This window comes from Phaseolus vulgaris, chromosome 5, assembly GCF_000499845.2.
Source record: "Phaseolus vulgaris cultivar G19833 chromosome 5, P. vulgaris v2.0, whole genome shotgun sequence".
Lineage (NCBI taxonomy): Eukaryota > Viridiplantae > Streptophyta > Magnoliopsida > Fabales > Fabaceae > Phaseolus > Phaseolus vulgaris.
In genome coordinates this window covers 7,244,776-7,270,581 of record NC_023755.2, presented here as the reverse complement: position 1 = coordinate 7,270,581, position 25,806 = coordinate 7,244,776, and the positions used below count along the sequence as shown (strand labels likewise).

At 34.8% G+C, this 25,806-nt stretch overlaps 3 protein-coding genes across 4 annotated transcripts; 1 reads left to right on the top strand and 2 right to left on the bottom strand.

The window, feature by feature from the left end:
* The first annotated feature begins 3,658 nt into the window (after positions 1-3,658).
* On the top strand, positions 3,659-12,663 carry LOC137835033 (DExH-box ATP-dependent RNA helicase DExH12). The gene is made up of 5 exons (XM_068643332.1): positions 3,659-3,825; positions 3,912-6,907; positions 7,563-7,952; positions 8,052-11,244; positions 12,389-12,663. Exons 2-4 carry the CDS (start codon positions 3,932-3,934, stop codon positions 11,238-11,240), a joined length of 6,555 nt encoding a protein of 2,184 aa, XP_068499433.1. The 5' UTR covers positions 3,659-3,825; positions 3,912-3,931; the 3' UTR covers positions 11,241-11,244; positions 12,389-12,663.
* An 879-nt stretch (positions 12,664-13,542) lies between these two features.
* LOC137835034 (photosystem II 10 kDa polypeptide, chloroplastic) lies at positions 13,543-15,258 on the bottom strand. Its single transcript, XM_068643333.1, has 5 exons — positions 14,971-15,258; positions 14,829-14,887; positions 14,366-14,421; positions 14,221-14,273; positions 13,543-13,781 (listed from the first exon to the last, which is right to left on the bottom strand). Exons 1-5 carry the CDS (start codon positions 15,125-15,127, stop codon positions 13,687-13,689), a joined length of 420 nt encoding a protein of 139 aa, XP_068499434.1. The 5' UTR covers positions 15,128-15,258; the 3' UTR covers positions 13,543-13,686.
* A 1,038-nt stretch (positions 15,259-16,296) lies between these two features.
* Positions 16,297-21,318, bottom strand: LOC137835032 (uncharacterized). Of its 2 annotated transcripts, none has more exons than XM_068643330.1 (9): positions 21,171-21,318; positions 20,980-21,088; positions 20,136-20,316; positions 18,789-18,861; positions 18,518-18,697; positions 18,121-18,218; positions 17,611-17,699; positions 17,358-17,531; positions 16,297-16,652 (listed from the first exon to the last, which is right to left on the bottom strand). In XM_068643330.1, the coding sequence occupies exons 1-9, from the start codon at positions 21,214-21,216 to the stop codon at positions 16,481-16,483; spliced, it is 1,122 nt and encodes a 373-aa protein (XP_068499431.1). In that variant the 5' UTR covers positions 21,217-21,318; the 3' UTR covers positions 16,297-16,480. The 2 variants fall into 2 exon arrangements, with proteins under 2 accessions (XP_068499431.1, XP_068499432.1); XM_068643331.1 differs by having other exon boundaries at positions 20,989-21,088.
* Positions 21,319-25,806: the final 4,488 nt, after the last annotated feature.

The following is a 25,806-nucleotide window of genomic DNA, read 5'->3' as shown; positions in this document are numbered from 1 at the left end:
TGCAATCACTTCAGGCAGCCCCGTATGGGTATTCTTTATTCAAGTCACTTCTAGCTAAACTAAGTACTCTTTGTCAAACAACCACTCTTGGCTAAGACTTGACGGTTTGGTAATTATCTACTGATCATTGGGTCTGATGACTAGGGAGGGTTGCGTCTGATGACAAATGCAATGTTTAGGCTTTCTCTCCTAGTTGAGATCATCTTGTTATCTCGGGAGGTAGCATATTTTGACATATAAAATTGTGCTCACTCTCCAAGGTAGCTTGAAAAACACTCTCAATGTTTTCCATGAAGTTCCTGTATATCCTAGTGGTTTCATCTTCTTTAAGATTGAGGATCCTTCTATGAAGTTGTGATGTTTACTTTATCATCTTATTAACATTTTGATATAGTGCGACCTTTGTTCTCTTGACTTAGAGCAATGCTCTTTATTATCGCCTCTCCTCAATATATGCACTCTTCATCTTTTTCATCTTGCATCTAACCACGTTTAATCACACACATATTAAATGCTCTTTATGCAACATTAAATGTGTGTGACTTCTTTACACAACTCTTTTGATTCATGACATGAGTTATGAAGCCTAAGATAGATAACTTCTTTCTAACTTTAAGTAAAGCATTAAACCCAACACAACTTGTTGACTTTGCAAGACTATCATTTTGCCCTTTCAGAAATTTTGTTTGTGTAGTGTAGCTTTAAGCACGCTTTTATGTGATATTAATATAAACACTTCAATGTGAGATCCTCATAAGAAATATATACACTTTTGAAAATGGTTTTAGTTGGAAATAAAAACAAAGGAGAAAATACATAATAAAGATTTTTTTTAAACATGTTTAATTATACTTGTTTGTACTTACAATTTGGTAATTAATGATATAAAGTTTTTTTTAATTTTTTTTCTATGAATGTGTTTTATTGTTATTGTTTCTCTTTCTCTATTGTGTTCGTACAAAGAGAATAACACCATGCAATTAAGGGTGTTTTTTCTTGCACCCCTATATTTTTCTTCCAGTCCCCCTATATTTTTTGAAATACTTAAATTATCTTTGCAGTTTTATTTGAAAGGCCAACTTCCATGGCTTCCATTACAGTGGTTGGTTTGCAAGTATGATCGTTGTGGTTGGTGCAAGAAATGTTGAGCTTGGTGGAACTATGATGGAAGTGGTGGTGCATTTTTTAAGGCTTCATTAGTGGTTGGGTAAACAATTGGTTGTGTGTTAAGTGTTTTGGGTGGTTATGAGGGTGTGGAGGTTTTCAAAAATTGGGTTATGGGAATAACTTTTGGCATAGGTAATTAGGAAGAGAAAAAATGAATTCCAAAATCACTAATATCTAAGGTAGAAAAATTAATTCCAAAATGGGATGTGTTCCATAATCCAAAGTTTTTTGGAATACCCTTTTTGGAACACAATTTTTTACTTCCAAAAAGGTAAATATAGAATGCAAAAAATATGTTACGCACTACCCTTTTCAGAATACAATATACATGCACTCCCCCAAAAGGCTTCTAGAATTGGTTTTCTACAAAGATTTTGAAAGTCATAAAAAACAACATCTTACCTTTTCTGACGAACAACGGAAAGCGACTCCAAAACTTCCCACTAAACCTTCTATGAAAAATAATGCACTCCAAAAACTTGATTTTTTATTTATTTATTTTTAATATTGGCTTGTACAACCTCATAATTGAAACAAGATTCGAGCTTGTATGTATAAATTGTTTTATAAATGATAAAAATTGATTTGTACAATCTAATAGACAACTCTAGATTCAATTTCAACTATTGGGTGGTGCAAGAAGGAGTAGTGGAGGTGATGGAGAATTTGTCAAATATTTTTCGAAATTGTCTTCTTAAAAAAATGGTTGATTCTCCCTGCACCACGTCAATTTAGACCTGTACCCAACTCATTGACGTGAAATATTCGTTTTGTCCTTAATGATTTAAAATTTTTGTCTTCCGGATATTCATATCCATAAGTCAAATCACAAAGTTCAGGATATACAAATCCATAACTAATATGTCACTTATGGATTTCACCATCCGAAAGCTTACCTGGACAACATAAATGACCTTCTGGGTGTCAAGATCCGTAAACAAACATAAATAAGTTCCGAATTTCAATCCTCAACACCATTTACAGCACACCATTATGTATATAAAAATCCAGAACTCATAACTCACTTCCATATATGACCATTGATGAACATATATTTATTCGCACTCAATAGCCTTAATCATAGATTATTGGACTATAATAATAAATAAATCCATTGTTTTAATTAATATTCTTATAATTGGGTTTATTTGGGCCTTATATATTATTATTGTTTATTTGGTGTTTTTAGGGTAAATGATCTGAAGCATCTACCTTTGTGAATGAGCCAAATATGCAAAAGTCCAAGTTGTTTCTTTGAATCAAAACAGAAAACAAATTCTAAGGAGAAGAAAGAGAAAAAGCTACAAGATCCCAGAAACAGAATTAGAAGCAAATCTTCTGCAAAATAAAAAGAATTATGGAAAGTGGAGATTGCTTACAAAATCTAAACTGCAATATTTTCCCAAGATCCTTGGAGCAGAAAAGCCTATAAAAGGACACAAGCATCAAGAGAAGGGGGAGAGCTTCATAGGGTTTTCTTAGTTTCTTTTCTTATTTGTAATTCTTTTGCCTCCGCATGGAAAGCTAAACCTTTTGGTTGATTCCTTTGTGATTCTCCATTGAGTTCTGAGGTTTTGATCAATAAAAGTTTCTATTTTTTATTCTCTATAGCAGTTGTTTTTATTGTCTAATCTCCTGGAAAACTAATTTTTGTGAGAGGTTGTACTTGAACGCATGATTGAGAGTCTTCCTTATCTTAAAATTTGGTTTCTTAGTTAGTTCGTATTGTTCTAATTAATTTCTTGGGCGCATGATTCAAGAGAGAGGAGATAAGCATTCCCATGGAGTATACGCATGGAACAAAGTGGGTATTGATTAAACCGGTAGACACATGCTTTACTGGTGAGCTTCAGTTGAATTAGGTTTGGCGTATGTTCAATCTAATTTAGCTCTGTTGAGGATTGAGAAAGAAATAATCTTTAGAAAGCCTGTGAAGAATTCATTGGTGGAAGAACTTGGGAGTCAATTTGCATTCTTTACTGATTCAAATCATCATTTATATTTTCCTGCTTAACGATCGCAACCCCTGTTACTTTACCATTATTGCTAATCTTCATTGTTTGCAGATAGGTTTTGAATTCGATTAACTGAAATTACTATTGGATTCGTTGGGAGACGACTTGGGGTCATCTGACCACAACTATACTATCATCTCTCTAGTGTTAGACAAGTCTACGCTAGAATCATATTAATTTGACAACAAAACGACAGCTCCAAAAACTTAAATAAAATACAAAAATGACTTTCCAGATTTGAAATCCGGAATGTATAAAAATGACTTCCAGATTTGTGCATCCATAAGCAAAAATGAAACCAAGAGCAATGTTGGATTTTAAATTTTGTGAGTGCATGTCATGAATGATATGGTGCAGGAAGAAATTGCCTAAAAAATTCAGTAAAGTGGGTCTGACAGCCGAAATGAAGCCCGTCCGTTTACGGGCTAGGCCCATTAACGTCACCGGCTTAATTTTTCATTACAATTAACATTCTCGGTGTTTCCTCCGAAACCCTTGTCTGTTTTTCTCCCTCTCTTCTTTGTGGATATACTTTAATGGTATCTAAAATCTCAGAATCACGTTCTGAGAATCACGTTTCACAATTCACAACACTACCACCATTACCAGTGGCAGCAGTGTTCTCTCCTACCTTCTAATTAGTGTACTCTTTCGCTCTAGAAAATTTTTCAAATCTTCTTCTTCAATTGCTTCTTAGGGTTTCACGCTTTTGCATTTTTGCTCGTGTAGGTTTTTCTAGGGTTTTGGAAATGGCGCACCTAGGTGGAGGTGCGGAAGCGCACGCTCGGTTCAAGCAGTACGAGTACCGAGCTAACTCGAGCCTGGTTCTCACCACCGACTCTAGGCCGCGTGACACGCACGAGCCCACCGGCGAGCCCGAGTCTCTCTGGGGCAAGATTGACCCCAAGAGCTTCGGCGACCGCGCCTACCGCGGCCGCCCGGTGGAGCTCGACGAGAAGCTTGAGAAGGCGAAGAACAAGAAGAAGAAGAAGGAGCGTGACGCCGCCGCCGATGCCGCCGTCTCCGTCCCCTCGAAGCGGCGCCGTGTTCAGCATGACAGTGTTCTGTCCTCCTCCGACGATGGTGTGTACCAGCCGAAGACGAAGGAGACGCGCGCAGCCTATGAGGCCATGCTCAGTGTCATCCAGCACCAGCTCGGCGGCCAGCCCCTCAGCATTGTCAGTGCTGCTGCAGATGAGATCCTTGCTGTGCTTAAAAACGATGTTCTTAAGAACACTGACAAGAAGAAGGATATCGAGAAGCTTTTGAATCCCATAGCTAACCATGTTTTTGACCAGCTTGTTTCGATTGGGAAGTTGATTACTGATTTCCAGGAGGCTGCTGATGTTCCGAATGGGAATTCGGCTATGGATGGTGAGGAGGGCCTTGATGATGATGTTGGTGTTGCTGTTGAGTTTGAGGAGAATGAGGATGATGATGAGGAGAGTGATTTGGATATTGTGCAGGATGAGGAGGAAGAGGAGGAGGATGGGGTGGAGCAGAATGGTTCTGGCGCTATGCAAATGGGTGGTGGGATTGATGATGAGGATATGGAAGATGGTAATGAAGGGATGAGTTTGAATGTGCAGGATATTGATGCGTATTGGCTTCAGAGGAAAATCTCTCTGGCTTTTGAGCAGCAGATTGATCCGCAGCAGTGCCAGAAGCTCGCGGAGGAGGTGCTCAAGATTCTGGCTGAGGGGGATGATAGGGAGGTGGAGAGCAAACTTTTGTTTCACCTCGAGTTTGATAAGTTCAGTCTCATTAAGTTTTTGCTAAGGAATAGGTTAAAGATTGTGTGGTGTACACGGTTGGCAAGGGCACAGGACCAGGAGGAGAGGGAGAGGATTGAGGAGGAGATGAAGGGAACTGAGTTGCAGCCGATTTTGGAGCAATTGCACGCTACGAGGGCATCTGCGAAGGAGAGGCAGAAGAACTTGGAGAAGAGTATAAGGGAGGAGGCTAGGAGGTTGAAGGATGACACTGGTGGAGATGGGGATAAAGAGAGGGAGAGGGGCAGAAGGGGACCTGCTGATAGAGATGGGGAGAGTGGATGGTTGAAGGGTCAGCGGCAGATGCTTGATCTTGAAAACATTGCTTTTGCTCAAGGTGGTTTTTTCATGGCTAAGAAGAAGTGTGACCTGCCTGATGGATCTTACAGGCATCTTAGTAAGGGATATGAAGAGATACACGTGCCTGCTTTGAAAGCTAAAGCGCTTGATCCAAATGAGAAGCTTGTGAAAATATCATCTATGCCTGATTGGGCACAACCGGCTTTTAAAGGAATGTCACAGTTGAATAGGGTGCAAAGCAAGGTATATGACACTGCACTTTTCAAACCTGATAATCTTCTGCTATGTGCCCCAACTGGGGCTGGAAAAACTAATGTAGCAGTTCTCACTATACTTCAACAAATTGCACGGCATAGGAATCCTGAGGATGGCTCGATTGACCATAGTGCTTATAAAATTGTTTATGTTGCACCTATGAAAGCTCTTGTGGCTGAGGTAGTTGGGAATTTGTCCAATAGATTGCAGGAATATGATGTTAAAGTCAGGGAGCTCAGTGGAGACCAGTCACTAACCCGGCAACAGATAGAAGAGACTCAGATTATAGTGACAACCCCTGAGAAGTGGGATATTATCACCCGAAAGTCGGGAGACCGAACTTATACACAGCTTGTAAAGCTTCTGATCATTGATGAGATTCATCTACTTCATGATAACAGAGGACCTGTTCTTGAAAGTATAGTTGCTAGAACAGTAAGGCAAATTGAAACCACAAAGGACTATATTCGTTTGGTGGGACTGTCTGCTACACTTCCTAATTATGAAGATGTTGCACTGTTTTTGCGTGTTGATCTGAAGAAGGGTTTGTTTTATTTTGATAATAGTTACAGACCTGTTCCACTTTCTCAACAGTATGTTGGAATCACAGTGAAGAAGCCACTTCAGAGGTTCCAGTTGATGAATGATATCTGTTATGAGAAAGTTATGGCTGTGGCTGGGAAACATCAGGTTCTTATATTTGTACACTCTAGGAAAGAAACTGCCAAAACTGCTAGAGCCATCAGAGATGCTGCACTGGGAAAGGACACTCTTGGTAGGTTCCTTAAAGAAGATAGTGCAAGCCGTGAGATTCTTCAAACTCATACTGATCTTGTGAAAAGCAATGATCTTAAAGATCTTCTGCCATATGGTTTTGCAATTCATCATGCCGGTATGACCAGGACGGATCGTCAGCTTGTTGAAGATCTTTTTGCTGACGGACATGTTCAAGTGTTGGTATCAACTGCGACCCTTGCGTGGGGTGTGAATCTACCAGCCCATACAGTGATTATTAAAGGGACACAGATTTATAATCCTGAAAAGGGGGCCTGGACTGAATTAAGTCCTCTTGATGTGATGCAGATGCTGGGTCGTGCGGGAAGGCCGCAGTATGATTCATATGGTGAGGGAATAATTGTTACTGGTCATAGTGAGTTGCAGTATTACCTCTCTCTTATGAACCAACAACTTCCTATTGAAAGTCAGTTTGTGTCCAAGCTGGCTGATCAGCTGAATGCAGAGATTGTTCTTGGTACTGTACAAAATGCTAGGGAAGCTTGTAATTGGATTGGATATACTTACTTGTATGTCCGTATGCTGAGGAATCCTTCATTATATGGGATAGCCCCCGACGTCCTAACAAGGGATATAACATTGGAAGAGAGGAGGGCTGATTTGGTACGCATCTCCTACACTCTTCTAATTGCTCACTATATAGTATAATTATCTGAGCTAAGGTTGATGTGATTGTATTTATTTTCTTTATGTATTAGGTTTATTTCTTTTCTGTTTCTTTTTTAGCGATCTTTATCTGTTGTGCTTCAGTTATGTTTGTGCTTATTATTGTCATTCTTATTGTAGAGTTGCATGATGAGGGAACCATATGGACATTGATTGTGAAAAATCCTCATTCTAGTTAGCAATAGGTTCCTTGGCCTCGTAGTAAGTAGTTTAGTTTTTTCTTCTTCAAGTATTTTCTGAATGAATTTCAAATGATATTGGTAGGAACCAAATATTGAAATGAGAAAGAAAAAAAATTGGTTTTATCGAATAGGATTAAAAGAACAATGAATAGGAGATTGAACTCTCCCCGAGTTTTCCCTTCATACAGAGCCCATGCTCAATTTACAACGACAGCAAATATTAGCCTCTCCTATTCTTCTTCCTGTTACAACGAACTAACTCATTAATCTAGCTATCTTAACTAAGTCCTTCTCTTTATATCCTAACAGATATTCCTTGTTGAAGTTTTATGTTGCATATTTCCTGTTCATAATGTCTTTTTTTATTTATTTTGGTGGATATTGACTGATCTCTTATTGAAATCTTGCAGATCCATACTGCTGCATCCATCTTGGATAGAAATAATTTGGTGAAGTATGATAGGAAGAGTGGATATTTTCAGGTCACTGACTTGGGCCGTATTGCTAGCTACTACTACATAACACATGGAACCATATCCACATATAATGAGCATTTGAAGCCTACGATGGGGGACATAGAGCTTTGCCGTTTGTTCTCATTGAGTGAAGAATTTAAGTATGTAACAGTAAGGCAGGATGAGAAGATGGAGCTAGCAAAACTTTTGGACCGTGTACCCATTCCCATCAAGGAAAGTCTTGAAGAGCCAAGTGCCAAGATCAATGTTTTACTGCAAGCATACATTTCACAATTAAAGCTTGAAGGACTCTCACTGACATCTGATATGGTCTTTATAACTCAGGTTAGACTTCTTTCATTCCCTTTGTTGATTGATTAAATTTGGAAATGTAAGTCTTTTTTGTCTCGTTGCTGATTCTTGTATCCCTCCTTTCCTTTTCAGAGCGCTGGACGCCTTTTACGGGCTCTCTTTGAGATTGTTTTGAAACGTGGCTGGGCGCAATTGGCTGAGAAGGCTTTGAACTTGTGCAAAATGGTGACCAAGAGGATGTGGAGTGTCCAAACTCCTCTTCGTCAATTCAATGGAATTTCAAGTGATTTATTAACGAAGTTGGAGAAGAAAGATCTGGCTTGGGAAAGGTATTACGATTTATCATCACAAGAGATAGGTGAACTCATTCGTGCACCGAAGATGGGAAGGACACTTCATAGATTTATCCATCAGTTTCCTAAACTGAACCTTGCTGCTCATGTGCAGCCAATTACTAGGACAGTTTTGAGAGTCGAGCTGACAATAACTCCTGATTTTGCATGGGATGACAGAATTCATGGATATGTTGAGCCATTCTGGGTGATTGTGGAGGATAACGATGGAGAATACATTCTTCACCATGAATTTTTTATGCTGAAAAAACAGTATATTGATGAGGACCACACACTGAATTTCACAGTGCCAATTTATGAGCCTCTTCCCCCTCAATACTTTATCCATGTGGTTTCAGATAAATGGCTTGGGTCCCAAACTGTTTTACCCGTTTCTTTCAGACATCTGATCTTACCTGAAAAGTATCCTCCACCAACTGAACTATTGGATCTGCAACCACTTCCTGTGACTGCACTGCGAAATCCATCATATGAAGCTCTATATCAGGATTTTAAACATTTTAATCCTGTTCAGACACAAGTCTTCACAGTTCTATATAATTCTGATGACAACGTCCTAGTTGCTGCTCCAACTGGGAGTGGTAAGACAATATGTGCAGAATTTGCTATTTTGAGGAATCATCAGAAAGTTCCTGATAGTGTCATGCGTGTTGTTTATGTTGCACCCATTGAATCTCTTGCCAAGGAGAGGTATCGTGATTGGGAGAAGAAATTTGGTGGTGGTCTAAAACTGAGGGTGGTTGAGTTGACTGGAGAAACTGCAACTGACTTGAAACTGCTTGAGAAAGGTCAGATTATTATTAGTACTCCTGAGAAATGGGATGCATTGTCCCGCCGCTGGAAACAGAGGAAACAGGTTCAACTAGTTAGTCTTTTCATCATTGATGAGCTCCACTTGATTGGAGGTCAAGGAGGTCCCATTTTAGAGGTTGTTGTTTCCAGAATGCGATATATTGCTAGTCAGGTTGAAAACAAGATTCGCATTGTGGCTTTATCTACCTCACTTGCAAACGCAAAAGATCTCGGAGAATGGATTGGAGCTACCTCCCATGGTCTTTTCAATTTTCCCCCTGGTGTTCGTCCGGTGCCTTTAGAAATTCACATTCAAGGTGTAGATATTGCTAATTTTGAGGCAAGGATGCAGGCAATGACCAAGCCAACTTACACTGCTATTGTTCAACATGCAAAGAATAGGAAACCTGCTCTTATATTTGTACCTACAAGGAAGCATGTTCGGTTGACAGCTGTGGATCTGATTACATACTCAGGTGCAGACAGCGGAGAGAAGCCATTTTTGTTGCGGCCCCCAGAAGAGCTTGAACCTTTCCTTGAAAAGATTAGAGATGAAATGTTGAAAGTTACTTTGCGTGAGGGAGTGGGATATCTGCATGAGGGCTTGAACAGTCTTGATCATGACATTGTGACGCAGCTATTTGATGCAGGCTGGATTCAAGTTTGTGTTTTAAATAGTTCCATGTGTTGGGGAGTGACATTGTCAGCTCATTTGGTAGTTGTTATGGGCACACAGTACTACGATGGGCGGGAGAATGCACAGACAGATTACCCTGTTACTGATCTCCTGCAGATGATGGGTCATGCCAGCCGTCCTTTGGTAGACAATTCTGGTAAATGTGTCATCTTGTGCCATGCTCCTCGTAAGGAGTACTACAAGAAGTTTTTATATGAAGCATTCCCAGTTGAAAGCCATCTTCATCACTTCTTACATGATAACTTGAATGCTGAAATTGTTGCTGGAATTATTGAGAACAAGCAAGATGCTGTAGACTATCTTACATGGACATTCATGTACAGACGGCTCACACAGAATCCCAACTATTACAATTTGCAAGGAGTTAGTCACAGACATCTTTCTGATCACCTCTCAGAGATGGTGGAAAATACATTGAGTGATTTAGAAGCTAGCAAGTGCATTACTATTGAGGAGGATATGGACCTTTCTCCTCTCAATCTTGGAATGATAGCATCTTATTATTACATCAGTTACACTACAATTGAAAGGTTTTCATCATCTGTGACTTCAAAAACAAAAATGAAGGGTCTGTTGGAGATTTTGTCTTCAGCTTCAGAGTATGCTCAGCTTCCAATACGACCTGGAGAGGAAGAGGTTGTTCGTAAGTTGATTAATCACCAGAGGTTTTCCTTTGAAAACCCGAAGGTTACAGATCCACACGTAAAAGCCAATGCCTTGCTACAGGCCCATTTCTCTAGGCAATTTGTAGGTGGGAACCTTGCATTGGACCAGAAGGAGGTGCTTCTTTCTGCAAATAGACTGCTTCAGGCAATGGTAGATGTGATATCAAGCAATGGTTGGCTGAGTCTGGCTCTTCTTACTATGGAGGTCAGTCAAATGGTGACACAGGGAATGTGGGAACGGGATTCCATGCTTCTACAACTTCCTCATTTCACAAAGGATCTGGCTAAAAAATGCCAGGAGAACCCAGGGAAGAGTATCGAAACTGTGTTTGATTTATTAGAGATGGAGGATGATGAGAGGCATGAATTACTGGGCATGTCAGATTCACAGTTGTTGGATATTGCCCGATTTTGCAACCGGTTCCCTAATATTGATTTGTCATATGAGGTGCTGGACAGTGACAGTGTTCGAGCTGGGGAGGATGTAACTTTACTGGTCACCCTTGAGCGGGATCTTGAGGGAAAGACAGAAATAGGACCCGTTGATGCTCCCAGATATCCAAAAGCCAAGGAGGAAGGATGGTGGCTTGTTGTTGGTGATACCAAAACCAATCTGTTGCTTGCCATTAAACGGGTTTCCCTGCATAGGAAGCTAAAAGCCAAACTGGAGTTTGCTGCTCCTGCTGATACTGGAAGAAAATCCTATGCACTTTATTTCATGTGCGATTCATACCTGGGTTGTGATCAGGAGTATGGTTTCACTGTTGATGTTAAGGAAGCTGATGGTGGTGATGAAGATAGCGGCAGGGAATGAAAAGGTAGCCTTTCTGGACCCCTCAAACATGATTGCTACAGACAGTAATTAGCTTATTTTATTTAATATGCATGTCAAAAAGCTCTAATAGGATATCAAGAAAGATTGTTTGATCACGAAAGAATCTTCTGTCAGTAAATTTGATACATTTGCATTCGTAATTAGCCTACATCATTGAACCTTGGGCAACGAATATGTATGAATCTGTATGAATCTGTTCAGTTTTGATAGAATATTATCTCGTACTCAGTGGCAACGAAACTCTAGAGTTCCCTTGATGTTCTTTTCTTTAATTACTTTTAGTAGTAATTAGACCCGTGTATATCCACAGGTCGATTTGGTTCGTATAATTTTTCATTATTTTGAGACAATAATAAAATGCAAAGCAAGCTAATATTTCACATAGTTATAGTTGATAATAACATAAATAACTAAGTAAAATAATATTACAGATCGTCAGAGTTTTGTAAACGTTAAATTTACAGACGTTATTATATAGAATTAAAAACAAAATATAGTTTCATTCATAATGTCTTTTCGAAGTGGTTTGTTTGTCAGTGATGGGAAGATGAAGTTGAATCCTAAAAATTAATTGTAGTTATTGGTTTTACAAGTATATTTGGATAATGTACAGTACGTAATAGTACTAACTCTGGACTCAATTTTAAAGCTTAAATTAGCTACTTTTACATAGATTAAGAATTGTAATTAAGTTTATTTGATGTTCTTGTTTCTTACAGTAAAGAGATTTTTTCTAAATTACCTTCAAAATTATATTTGGGGTTTAAATGTTTAAAGATAAAAATATTTTTGAAATAGTTATCAAATTAAAACTAAATATGATTTTTTTTCTATATTTGTCTTGAAAGAGTATAATGTAAATATGTAAATGTAAACCCTCGTCCTTGAAGGGATCAACTGTTTTTTCTTGAACTGTTTTTGGGATAGGATCACTCTGCATTATACAACGAAAATTTAGTTTGCCTGCCAGATTGTGTTTTTGATATCTCTGTCAGAATTCTTGTTATTTAACTCACTACACTTCGTTTTGAACAAACTAAATTTGTATACCATGGCTGAATATCGTGCCTTATGATTTACTTGTTGATTAGTAGTAATTGCATGCTTACAATTGTCCATCGTGGCAGGCAAAGGAATTATTTGCAGCAGTAGGAAGTGAAGCAACATTAGGAAGTAACACTAGCTTGCTTTTTGAAACACCGTAGCTGGCGGCTCCATAGTTGCAGCATCATTGATACACCCTTGTAAGATTTTGCACTAATTATGTCATAGACGAAAGCGCAGAGATATTGGAGAACTAATTCTATCTTAATGCATGTTGTACGGCAGCTTGTATAAATGTTTTTTTTGGCTGTTTTCCAAGTTCATTATTCCCATCATATAAATTTGATTTTGAACTCTAGGGTTGTCTTTAGTTCTCACTCACTCTTCTCAACCATTTGATTTTTGTGTTCAATAATCTGTATTAACACAACCAAGCTCGTTCTCCCTACCTCTTATTGAAGATTTTTTTTTGAGATCTTTACTGGTAACTTCCTTGTTGGAGTGAGACAATTACTTTAATTTAACCATAAAATCAATATTTCTGAGGCATTGCACTGTAATAATTACTTTATATGTATAATAGTAACTATATTAATAATAATTCTCATTTTATTCTACACCTGTAGATTAATTTAACATGTAAGAAGTCCTTTTATTTCTAATTCCTCGTGATCTTTTTGCAAAAGTTATAATTGTAATATCTGATGATTGGTTTTAAATTCAAACGCAGGGTTTTCCTTTCATTTCACCCAATTTCAAAGCAATGCAAAGGCCAAGATTGCAAAACGCATTAACATCAGTGTTGGACTACAAATTAATTACAATATTATTACGCCATAGAACATTCCTTTCATCGTCATTGTCATTATAAAAAACCAAAACTAAGTGAACGTGATTTTCCCCAATGTAAAATTTAACACCCTTGAAACAAATGCACTAAAACGATATGGTGCCAAAATAGAAACATTAATAATTCTAAACTGATTGTTTGTAATGAAAATAGAAGCATAACAGGACGATAAATGTTAGACGTTTTTTTCCTTGTAAAACTACAAAAAAAAAACATTTAGTACTTTCCTTTGTACAGAAAGTACTATCACAAACCAAGTCACACATTTCATTGAAAATATCTTTCTTAATATCCCTTCTTATTTAAAAGGTCTCTTAATTTTTATCAAATTTCATTTGCAAGGAAAAAAAAAAGAGACAAACACATCCAACGAAGACGCATGCATGATTATAGTAACAAAAATAATTTTCACATCCAGGCATTTATAGAAGAGAAGAAACATCACATATCCACAAAGTAGTTGATGAAGAACTCTTCAATTTTAGATAGGTACATGAACTAAGTTGTAACATAAACATGGATCTGCAAAGTCTATTGTGCCAAAGCACTTGTGTTGTAGACAAGAAGTGCCCCACCAGCTAGCAGACCAAGTAGAGTCACAGCCCAGATAGCCAAGCCAGTCGTACCTGCATTATGAAAACATAAACAACATATCTTTTACTTTCAATTCTTATTATCATAAACTATTCATCACAAGAATACTAAACTACTTCTCTAATGATGTTGAAACACAAATGAATAAGAAAAGCACAAGGGTTCTCTAAACTCAACAACTCAAAGAGTAGGGCTACTAATTTTCATAAATCATAACTTATATAATATATAATATATGTGTGTGTGTAATTTCTCCTTTCAAACAGGTTTTTCCTATTGAGAAAGTTTGGATATATATTGTTTAAGGATATGGAATCCAATTCCAATTTTAAACAACAGATTTTACTTTAAAGGAATATATTCCAATGAAAAATAAGTGAAAATAATTTGATATGTAGATTAAAACTGTTTTGCTTTCTCTTTCATGCTAATTTTTCTTGAATGACATTAAGTTACCAAAAAGTTTCTTACCTCCAGCATAGACATCACCGGTTGGAGACCAGTCCTTGGTGTCATAGATAGGACTGCATAATAAGAAATTTAATTACACAGATGAATGAAAATAATTTATATTTTCAATATCCTAAACTTTAAATAATATAGATCTTATTATTACCTGTATCCATCAACATTAGCACCGTATTTGTCAACATATTGGTACACACCCTTTCCCTGAATTCATGTTTCAAAGTTAGAAGAATAATACTACCAACAATCTCAAAAGAATGAATCAACTTCAGATTCCTTAATCAGAGTGAGAGACTCTAACTCCAAAGTTATGTAATAAAATAACAATTTCAAAAACTTAAACAGAAGTAAACACTTTCAGTTATTGATTGAAAAACTCAATAGCCAATATCAACAAATCATGAGAATGTTGAAGAAGTGTCAGTGGTTTTTCCTATCAAGCACATAGCATACACAACAAATCATGATATAGTTGAGTATCAGTTCATCTTCTTCTCAAAACAACTGAGATTGATTATTCTGTGTGTACTTTAGTCACAACAATTCATGCTAACTATGTTCTAAGATGCAATCCAAGAAGGCCAATTAAAAACAACCATGAAGGTACAAACCTTTCCTTTCCTGCCAGATGCATCAACTCCATCCCTCAAGTTCATGCCACCACTGATTCCTGCAAAACATTCACACAAAAATCAGCAAGATTGACAAAAGGGTGTTTGCAATGTTTCAGAAAGTGCATGTATGCAATCCAACCATAAGGTGTGTCAGTCTTGATCTTCTTGCCACCACTGGCCACAACTCTGAATGAAGAGGAGTTTCTTGAGAGGGAGGGAAGCCCTCTCACTGAGGACTTCTCAACAGTGAAAGGGGCAGGTTTAAGGGCCACAGATGCCATCACTGAGGAGGCCATTTTCAGCTGAGACTAATTGTTGCTGCTTCTGCAAATGCTTCTTCTTTGGTATGGAAAACAAAACAAGTGCCACTCATAATAATAACAACAATAGTGGCCAAGGATTTGTGATTGGTTTTCTGACACGTGGCGTGGCATTTGTGGCAGACAGAGGGATATGATAATGTAAACATTATCTGAACCAGATCAATTTTTCACCTGCAAACAAAAATCTTCAAATTCATCTTCATGAAAGCAAAGTGGATATTCCCTCAGGAAAAAAACACATTTTTTCTGGTGGAAGAAAAAGGAGAGATTTTACAACATTTGTGTGTGTTTTAAGGTGGAAATTACTGCAGAATTGCACTTAAAAATGTTCATTCAACAACAACAAAAAAGTTATAATGGTTTCACTTTGCCCTAGCTTCCGTTAACACAACATTTATTTAGTGGAAAATTACAATAATTTAATATAAATTAAATTATCGAGGATTAGTCAAATTATTTGGAAAATAAATTTACGAAAATTACTTTTCATCTTCTTTTATTATTTTCTCTTGATTTAACTCATAAAAGTAAAGAATCAAATTTGTTTAACATCCCAAATAATAAAAATAACTTCTCTACCATTTTTTTAAAATAACATATTATATTATAATAAGATAATAATTTATTTAAGTGTCAAATAAATGTAATCGAAATTTAGAATTTAGAATTTAATGAGTGTCAAATATCATTGCTCAAAATTAAAGTACTTACTGGACAATTACATTAAGAAAAGCAAAAAATAAATAATTAATATACTTGATAATTAATAATATTTTTAAAATAATAATTACTGGATGAACTATATTAAAAATAACTTAAAAGAATTTATTTCATTATTTTTTAATTTTATAAAAAATTATTAAAAATATTAAAAAATAAACTTTAAATCTAATTTAACATTATAAAACTAATTTATAAGATAAAGTTTACATATATTTATATATTGTGAAATATCTTTAATTTTTATCGAAGTAAGATCTCTACAACAAGAAGCAGACAAATAACTATTAATTAGAAGAGTAATTTGTCTAAATCCCCGTTTGTTTCTTCAAAACATTTATACTTTTCGTATCCAAGTTTACTTATCAGTAAGTGGATTCATTGATTAGACAATCATTACCTAAAAGGGCTTCTCACAATGCTTTCTTAAATGTGTTTTATTCAACTAAAAAGATATAACATGCTCACTAACTCACAAATACAGTGCACATCACAGATGCTTTACCTTATTATGCTTAGTAATACAGTGATGTCTTAAAACAAATTTTGAACATGAATTCTCCCAGAAAAAACCCAAAGAAGGACTTAAGATAACAAGGGCTCCAACTATAAAGAGCTGACATTATCTCTAAGCTTTAATGCAGCTGCCAAACCACTATCTATGGCACCTTCAACATTAGGACTGACACAGAAGTCTCCACAGATGGCTAGTTTCTTGCTTCTATCCCAAAGACATTTTTCCTCTGGGGCAACACTAGCAGCTGGAAATGCACTCCCCCTGTAAAAACAATCAACTTTGCAACATAAAAACAAAACCTTTCTCATCATAAGCATTGAATGGAAATATTGCATGCAGCAGTATTGTTAATATTGAAATTCTCTTGAGTTTCTAATGTTAAAGCAGATAAAAAAAGGATAACTAAAATATAATGATGTTGTTTTGAACATCATTAAAGTGTATGTGAGTTGTTGTAAACTCCTTCGTACTACATGTGTTTAAATCCTATCAATAAAAAATAAATCAGTACATGGTCTCTGACAAGCTAGCATTTATCCATTAATTTAACACTAGTTAGTTATTTCCTACTTATCATCATGCAAAGGATATTTGATAGATCAAAACTTTGTTAAGAGAAAGGTTTTCCACGATAAAGTTCATACAAAATTATCCACCAGAGGTAAAGGCAACCGAGTTTCTGAGATGTGAAAAAATTAATGGATAAGAAGCGCGAATGTTACCTATTAAGAAGTGGACTTTATAAGGTGAAATTTGAACCCATTTATATACTATAAAATATCCTTATCTCTAGTCGATATGAGATCTCCAACACTGCTCTATAGTAATGCTCTAATAACTCAAGATAGTTCTTTCAAGGCACTAACAACTAAGTGTAATTCTAGATGTATTACACATGTCCATGGCATGAGAAATTGCTGTCAACTTAGAGCTTCTATCTATGTACATTAACTCTTAGTTACTTACCATCTATGAGCTTTCTTGAAAAATGGTTGAGATATGATAAGCCCTGTGCTTTGAAATTCTTGCAAAAGCTGTTCAGCCACTTTGTTGAGTGTAATGTCTGAGGGCTTCTTGAGTCCAGTTTGAGCAATTATATTCTCTGCATATTCTGGTGTAGAATGAAGAACCCATCTTTCACTGCAGAGATACCAGTTACCACCCCATTAACAATGGAAAATTAGTTACAAAGTATATTTATAACGCTAATGCAACATACCTTGCAGTAGAACGACTAGGCTTGCTGCTATCACAATAAGCCCGGCTTAAAACTCTAGAATTTTCAAAAGAAAAGGCTTTGACAGGAATCTGAATCATAAATGAATTTTGTAGACTAAGATCCTCAATTATGTCAGAAAAATTGTACTGAATGGAAGATTAGAAAACTCAGCAAAGCCTTAATTCAACTACATTGTACCCCCACCTTAAAGTTTTTTTTTCATGATAGCTAGTCTGTTTATATACTTTTGAATCTGTTGGTTATAAAAATTAACACATTAACCTTGCCAAACTCATTTTTCAGCTGTTTTATTTAGTAGATATCAAACTACATAAATTTTTCACAAGAAGAAGTCATCAAGTTGCTAAAAACCGAAAAGGAAATCAAGAACCATCTTGCCAAAACCAAGCATGAGTGATGAAACGAATCCAAAACCAAATGAGCCATATCCAATTCATATATTTGTAAGCTTATAGAATTCAATAATAGCTTGGGAGTTGTATATCATACTGTTGATAGAGGCTCTGCAAATGCCAGCATTACAACGAAACATGGCTTAACAGAAAGATTGAGCAGCTTTTCTGACAACTCTGGCACTAAATTTATATCTGCATCACTTGCATGAGTGTAAAATAATCAATACATAATCCATACTTTAGCAGGTCACAAGAAACACATTGTGTGGGTATTGCAATCTGGCAAGAAATTGTTAATCCTTCTTAGCCTTCAAGATTATTGCAAAAATGACAAAATGTAAGAAAAACTTATCAAAAGCATTTGCATTCATGCTCTCTAGCATAACACTAAAACAATTCATCATCAAACATAAAAAGGATCAAATGAATGAGGAATAACATAACATGGAAAAATAAACAGAGCCAGGAAAAGAAAACCATCATACTCATACCAAGTAGTGGCAGCCGTCCTGTTACTTCTGTAATCCGTGGAGAAAATATGTTCTTGTCTGATGCAACAAGACCCTTAAACTGACCCAGATTTTGCCCATCCACTCCTGTCAATGACCACTCTTTCTCATCATGCAACCATTGAATTCTTCCAATACCCACACCAAACTTGCTTTCCACACCTAACCATGAGAAAGGTAATGAATAAGCTTTCTACTGCCTTCATGGTCAACTATGAACAACAATACTAAATAATAAAAAGAAAGTTGATACCATTCTCACTTCCCAATGATTTGCATATAGAATTCATGCCTGGAACACCTACATATCTCTTGCTTGATCCTTCCTAATAAATATTCCAGTCAGAGAAACCACTATTCAAGTAAAACTGATCTCAGATACACAAGGTTTTGTACAAGTCATCTACATAATTTGGATTAGTACATAACATTTTGAATGGAAGTAAAATGTCATGATTTTTCCAGAAAATAAGTTTTCTAACGTCTAAATTCTAAGGTCATTCTAAGATATATATTTTCATATATCAACGCCTTGCCTTTGCCAAAGGTCTACATTTGTCATGAGAACATGAAACCCAACTTTTGCATGTGGATAGTAAACATAATTCTTTTTCAATGGAGATACTAGATCCAATTTGGATAAACTTCTAAACAAACACTCGTAAAAAAACAAAAATATAATGAAATCAAAGATGTAACATGAACTTAAGTCCTTAAACAACATAGAGAAAGAGACACTATATGCTAAAAATACAAATATTTTGATTATATGCTAAAAACACAGTAAGCCTAGTGTTTGGAATACATGAAGCAGCTGCGTTTGACAAATGCTAATCAAATCACAAATGCAAATGCTTCTTCTGACAGACGATAGAGCCAAGTTCCACTTCGTCTGATAAGTTAAATGAAGATCATTCAGATGATAAGTACAAATCAAGACTTCAAGATGACAAGCATGAAGAATATACCAAAGCTTAAGTTTGAAGAAACAAAGAATGTCTTTTACTCCCAGGTAGATCGGGCCTAGCAACTTTCAAAAATGCCTTGGGATATGGCTAAAGCTAAAATGACCACCAACTTCTTTGACAAAGCTAGTTTCAACTTTTACTCAACTGTCTATCATGTACAATGTGCACTTTTAACCAATGTTCAGTGTAAAAGGATCAATTTCCGAGGAAGATAAGTACTACTGCCAACTATCATAGAGGTTGCATAAAGAAGAGAAGAGGATTTAATGCTCCATGCCATGCATTTAATGCTTCTCAACATGATAGCTCATAAGATGATGACGGATGAGTAACTTTTCCTTTTCTTCAATCTTTTACATTGCAGGTTATTCTGCTGTCGAACTAGTTATTTTGTTGTCTAACTAACTAAGGAAGGAAAAATTAAAACCAGTTTTCACAAAGAATTCTCAAATTTTCGATTTTTACATTTATCGTCTAACGGCATCTAAACAAACGAGATCAACGAAAAACTGGGAAATTTTAAAAATGCAATTCAACCCTCTCTTCTTCTTGTGTCTTATTTCTTGTTTTTCACACATGACACTACTTATACTGCATAAAACAATTTGAGCATATGAATTATAATTGTCAACCTGCTCAATGTTGTTAAATTCACGGGTGTGAAAATCAAAGAAGCCAAACTTTTCTTTCCATTCAGCTACAAGACCCCTTGATTCCCACTCTTCAACCAGGCGTAAGACTTCAGACTTGCCAACAGAGAAAAATGGGGCACCATGGTCAAAATGCAGCTCCTTCCCATCTTCAGTTTTTTCCCTGATTGCAAGAAATTGACAAATTTTAGGATCCTGTTTCAAATTATCACCAAACTAAAGAAGGAAAATCCAGTATAATTAGTGAGGAAAAATCAATATTAACTGTGCTACACCTTAAACTAAACTATCATTAAATATCAGTGTCACTTCTTTGACTAAGCAATGGCAGTCAGCAAATTATCACAAAAAGTAAAATAAAATAATCCATAAAACATATTAAATAATACAAACTAGAAGACTGAAAATTGAAATAACGATTTCATAGAGAGATCAAGCTACATGCTACCAATCTGAAAAGGTGCAAAACATAAGCCCTAACAAACCTTCCTAATTCCACATATTCAAAGCAAACAAATATGTTAAGAATTGGAAATCGGCTTATAAGGTGAGGTTTTGACTCACTTATATACAATGAAATATCATCATGATGTGGAATCTCCAACAAAATACAGCAATCAGAAAATTTAAATCTGTTTCCTTTTTCTCCTTTAAAAAATAAATACTTTTTCAAAGAGATAACAGAAAACTATGTAATGTAACTGATAAGATATAAAAAAATCTCCCTGAATGAAATGGGCATCTTGAAAATGCTATTCCAATGGTTTAAACAACAATTCCGCAGAACCCCATTAGAATAAACGGTGGAGGGAACCCTATACATTACCAAAAGTACCTTCTTTGGGACATACGTCCGCCAGGGCCTCTGGCTGACTCAAAGAGAGTGACAGAAACCCCATATTTGGCAAGAGTTGAAGCACACACGGCTCCTGAAACTGTCAATATTACATTATTATTATCACAATTATTATTCAAAAAAAATGAGTTGATTTCAAGTGAAGTGGGTGTAGTGCTTACTTCCACTTCCCAACACGGCAACCTTAATGGATGTGCTACTCATCATTTTGTTTCTTTGCTGCTAACAGATTCTGAATATGAAACATAGTAAAGAGAAAAAAGGAAAGGTTTAGGAAGTAATTGGAACTTTTGGCAACAATAGACATAATAGACGTGATAGGTAGGTAGCTCAAACCAGTAAATGCATTAGGAATTTTAGCAAATTATTCTTATATTTTCTTTTTAAAATAAAAAATTTTCATGTATATAAATAGTATATAAGTGGTTGTAGATTTTATTTTATAAACTGATTTGATATTAGGTTTAAAGTTGATTTTCTAAAATAATATCATACTATCTAGTGTTGGACGTATTTATAATAAATTTTATGTATGAATTTCTAAAGTTTAGTGTGAGGCTCACGTTGAATAAAAATAAAACAAAAATTATAATATATATAAGTAAATTACCTTATGAATTACACTTAAAAGTTTTATTTTTTTTTTAATTTTTCAGACAGTTTATAACATGTCTTTTTGTTTTTCAAAAATCTATACAGAAAAGTACTGGAAATGGTTATTCCATGCAGTTTAACTGAATTTACAAGAGTAACACACACCTATATCTACATATTTAACAGTTATTTAGGTTATATTGGAAGAAAGTAAACAAAATAGTTAATTATTAAAAGTTGTAGCTAACTTATTAAATTAAGAGTGTTTGTTCACTGAAATTATTAGTTAAATTAAGGTGAATGATAGAACTATACGATATTTTATAAAAAAAATATTTTTAAGGATATTTCTAATTCTTAATAGAATTAATATTTTATAATATTTTATTTGCAAATAATTATTTTAATTAATTTTAGTTTGTTTAAAATTGTTATATACTTCTTCTTATTTAGTTTTCTTATTAATTCTATACAATATTTTACAATATTTCTATAGAAATTTAAAATAAAATAAAATAAAAATAACGTATTTTTATATAGACATAAGATATAATATAAAAGTAGTTAAATATTAATGATGATAGTAAATTTATTTTTTATTATTGTCGATATCTTATTTGTTAAAAGATTAAAAATAATAATATTTACCTTATGTAAGAAAAAATTTAAAAAAATCATAAAATGATGTCGTATGAGTGGATGAAAAACATAAAATTAAAAAAAAAACTTAATAAATATGTTAAAGAAGAAAATAGAAATAGATATCAAATAAATGGAAGTTATTGTTTAAAAATAAGTTGTTTTAATAACGTTTCAAAAATACTACAAACTACTGAAAATTTTGTTTGCCAAATACTAATAATAAAACTACACAAAAAATTTATTTAACGAAAAAAATTTAGAAACCAGGAAAAATACCTCTCTGAAACATAGTTTTTGTAACTAGGTCAAAACAATTGAAAATAAATATAAAAAAGTTATTTTAAAAATAGGAAATAAATTATGAATATAAAAATAAATACAAAATTTAAAGTATTTCTTATTGGAAAAGTAATTCTAACAACCCAAAACCACTTAGTTAATATATATATATATGACTTAATACCGTAATATACGAAGTTGAGATTATCTACTTACAATAATAACACGTAAAATTATATATTTTTTTTAATTTGGGAATACATTGTCGATTATTTTCCACGATCTTTAAAGGATCAACTCATAAACAATATTAATCTCTTCCTCAAAATTTTATTGACTCATTCGACACATTTTGTACGAGGTTTTCAGCTTAGTTTGTCAATTGCAAATTAATGGTCATAACATTAGCCTCACTCGAGCACATCACAAGGAGATGTCAAGCCGCTATCAATTTGCACCTAGTGGTGTGGGACTTTGTTCATGAATTTTCCCGAACTCTTTATATGTTGACCCACCCACCAATATGGATGCACTTTGTACACGTACATCCAAGTATATTAGTATTGAAGAGAACTCAGACATTAGAAAAAGGGTGAAGGCTCCATCCACAATCGCTACTACTAATATAAAAACTTTTAAGAAAATACATGCCAATATATATAAAAATTACACTCCTCTCAATGCTAACAAAGATGTCATCATCCAAGAAGCATTTAATCTCAAACTAATTCAGCTACCTCAGCCTACACCTTCTCTTTCGTTTGTCAACTCAGTTAAAAGATGTAATTATCATCAAAATTAGGGGCACACCATGAAAGAATGTTACGTGTTCATGATCTAATTGAGGAGCTCGTATGATCCAGGGCCTTGGGATGTTTCGTCCATAACGAATAGGTCGGGCGAGGTCGAGGACATGGAGGATGGCACGGTAGAGGTTGAGACCGAGGATTTCACGACAGTCACCAAGTTCGAGGCAAAGGAAATCACCATAAGCAAATAACTATTAAAATATGTAGCTTGAAACAAGAGGGGTGAATTGGTTTCATAAGATTTTCGCAAATACTGGTGTTACATTGAAAACATCAATTGAATCAACCTATTGATTAACATGTTCAACTAGTTATGAAAAGATTGATGGTTATATAACCAAAAATTAAATTTGTTGATTCGAGAAATTAATTGATAGTTTTACTCACAAAACACTAAAAACAATTTATACCACAAATATCAGAGTAAGGAAGAGAGATATCACACAAGAGAATTATACTAGTTCACTCTTAACCAAGAGCTACATCCAGTCATCAGCACACCATTAAAAATTCACTAAAGCAATCAACCAATATTACAAACACAATCAATAGTGTTGATCTTGAACCCTTCAAAAACACATAACACTCCTAACCACACACAAATTTCAAAAAACCTATATGAATTTGTTTACAACACAGTACAATAAAGAAGAATGAAAATTCGAATACATTTGGGTTTGATACAAATGAAGAACAATAGAAATGTTAACCCGTAACCTACTTCACACCATAACAATGATATAAGATTAAAATGTAATCTTCAAGAATGATTCTAAAACAATTTGGTTTTCTCTCTTGAAAAGTGTTATACAATGTTATGTTAAATGATTAGAAAACATTTTAATGATTGTTAAAAAAGTTTGATCATTTAATGAAATTAGTTTTAAATCAATTAAAAACAATTTGAAAAACATAACAATATTATGTTAAAATCATTTAATTATTTTTTAAACTAACTGATTGTTTTCTTTAACTGTTGAAATCACCATATAAAAAATTAGTTCATTTATTGAAATAACTAGTTGATTTCACTTAACAGAAAAGACAAAAAGAAAACAAATCATTTTTAAATTCTTTAAAACTCTTTAAGTATTTTTAGCTAATTGATACGATAAATCAATCTATTAAACATAAGTAATTTCAACTGATTATTATATGACTCAACTAGTTAAAATAAACATAGATTTGGAAAATAAAACATTCAAAAGAGATTTCAAATCAGATTTACTTGGATCATACCTAGATGCAAATTTATAATACAATACCTAACTAGACACACACAATAGCAGGTCTTCATGATAGATTTAGAAATCATCAAAGCTTTCTTGTTCAACAATAACAACATCTCAACCCGAACAACAACAAAGAGAGCAACCCTAGCAAAATTCTAATGAGGCCAGAGGGACCATCAACACTACAAGAGGATTTGTTGGCGGAGGTAGTTTGAATTCTGCAAAGAAGGGATGCCTTTTATAGACAATTTCTCATTACTCAAGTGTTTGGATGAAGATCAAGCCTAATATGTCGTAGCTAAGTTGCATCGAGGAATATGAAAAATGTACTTGGGATTTTGATGCATTGAAATCAGGTTTTTTAGAGCAGGATACTATTTGTCAGTCTTTGAAAGGATGCTCATGCTTTCATTGAAAAATGTCAAGAATGTAAGAAGTTAAGACTAATTCACTCATTCCCTCTAGAAACCCAAATGTCAGAATGCTTCACAATCGTCATATCTCATCACACCCAATGGTCAAAATGCGAAACGCTCAAACTCCAAGGAAAAATTTAAACTCAAATTCCCTACCAAAACACATGGAACATTATGGAATCTACCACATCTCCTCATGACCCAAACCAACATACCCTCGGTTACACCTCAAAATTGGTACGACCCCGAACACGAATTCTGCAAAAATACCAACTATAGGAACCTCTTCAAGATTATGAACTTTCGAGATTGGAGGGAAAGTATACCAAACGACATCGAGACCCCTTGATCGGAATAGTTTGTTAGAATTAGAGGCCTTAAACAAGATGGGAGTGAATTGTTTTTGAAAGATTTTCGCAAGTATTGAAGGTAGAGTGAAAGAATATGAAGAGTCAATCAATTAGAAAACTGTTCAGCCAATTAGAAAACTGTTTTTAGTTTGATTCCAGAAAATCAACCAGTTGTTTTTTCGAACTGGTTGTTTATACCAACAGTTTATAAAATCAAAGCAAAACAGTTTAAAGAGTGTAAGAATAAAAAGATTCACACATAATGTTTATACTTGTTCATTCTTAACCAAAAGCTACATCTAGTCCTCGACTAACCACTAAGAATTCACTTAGTAATCAAACCTTGATTACAAACAACACACCAATAATGATGATTTTGAACCCCTCAAGAACACACACCCCTCTTTGGCAAAACACACAGTTTCCAAAACAACCTTCTGAAATTGCACAACACCAAGTCACACAGAAATACAAT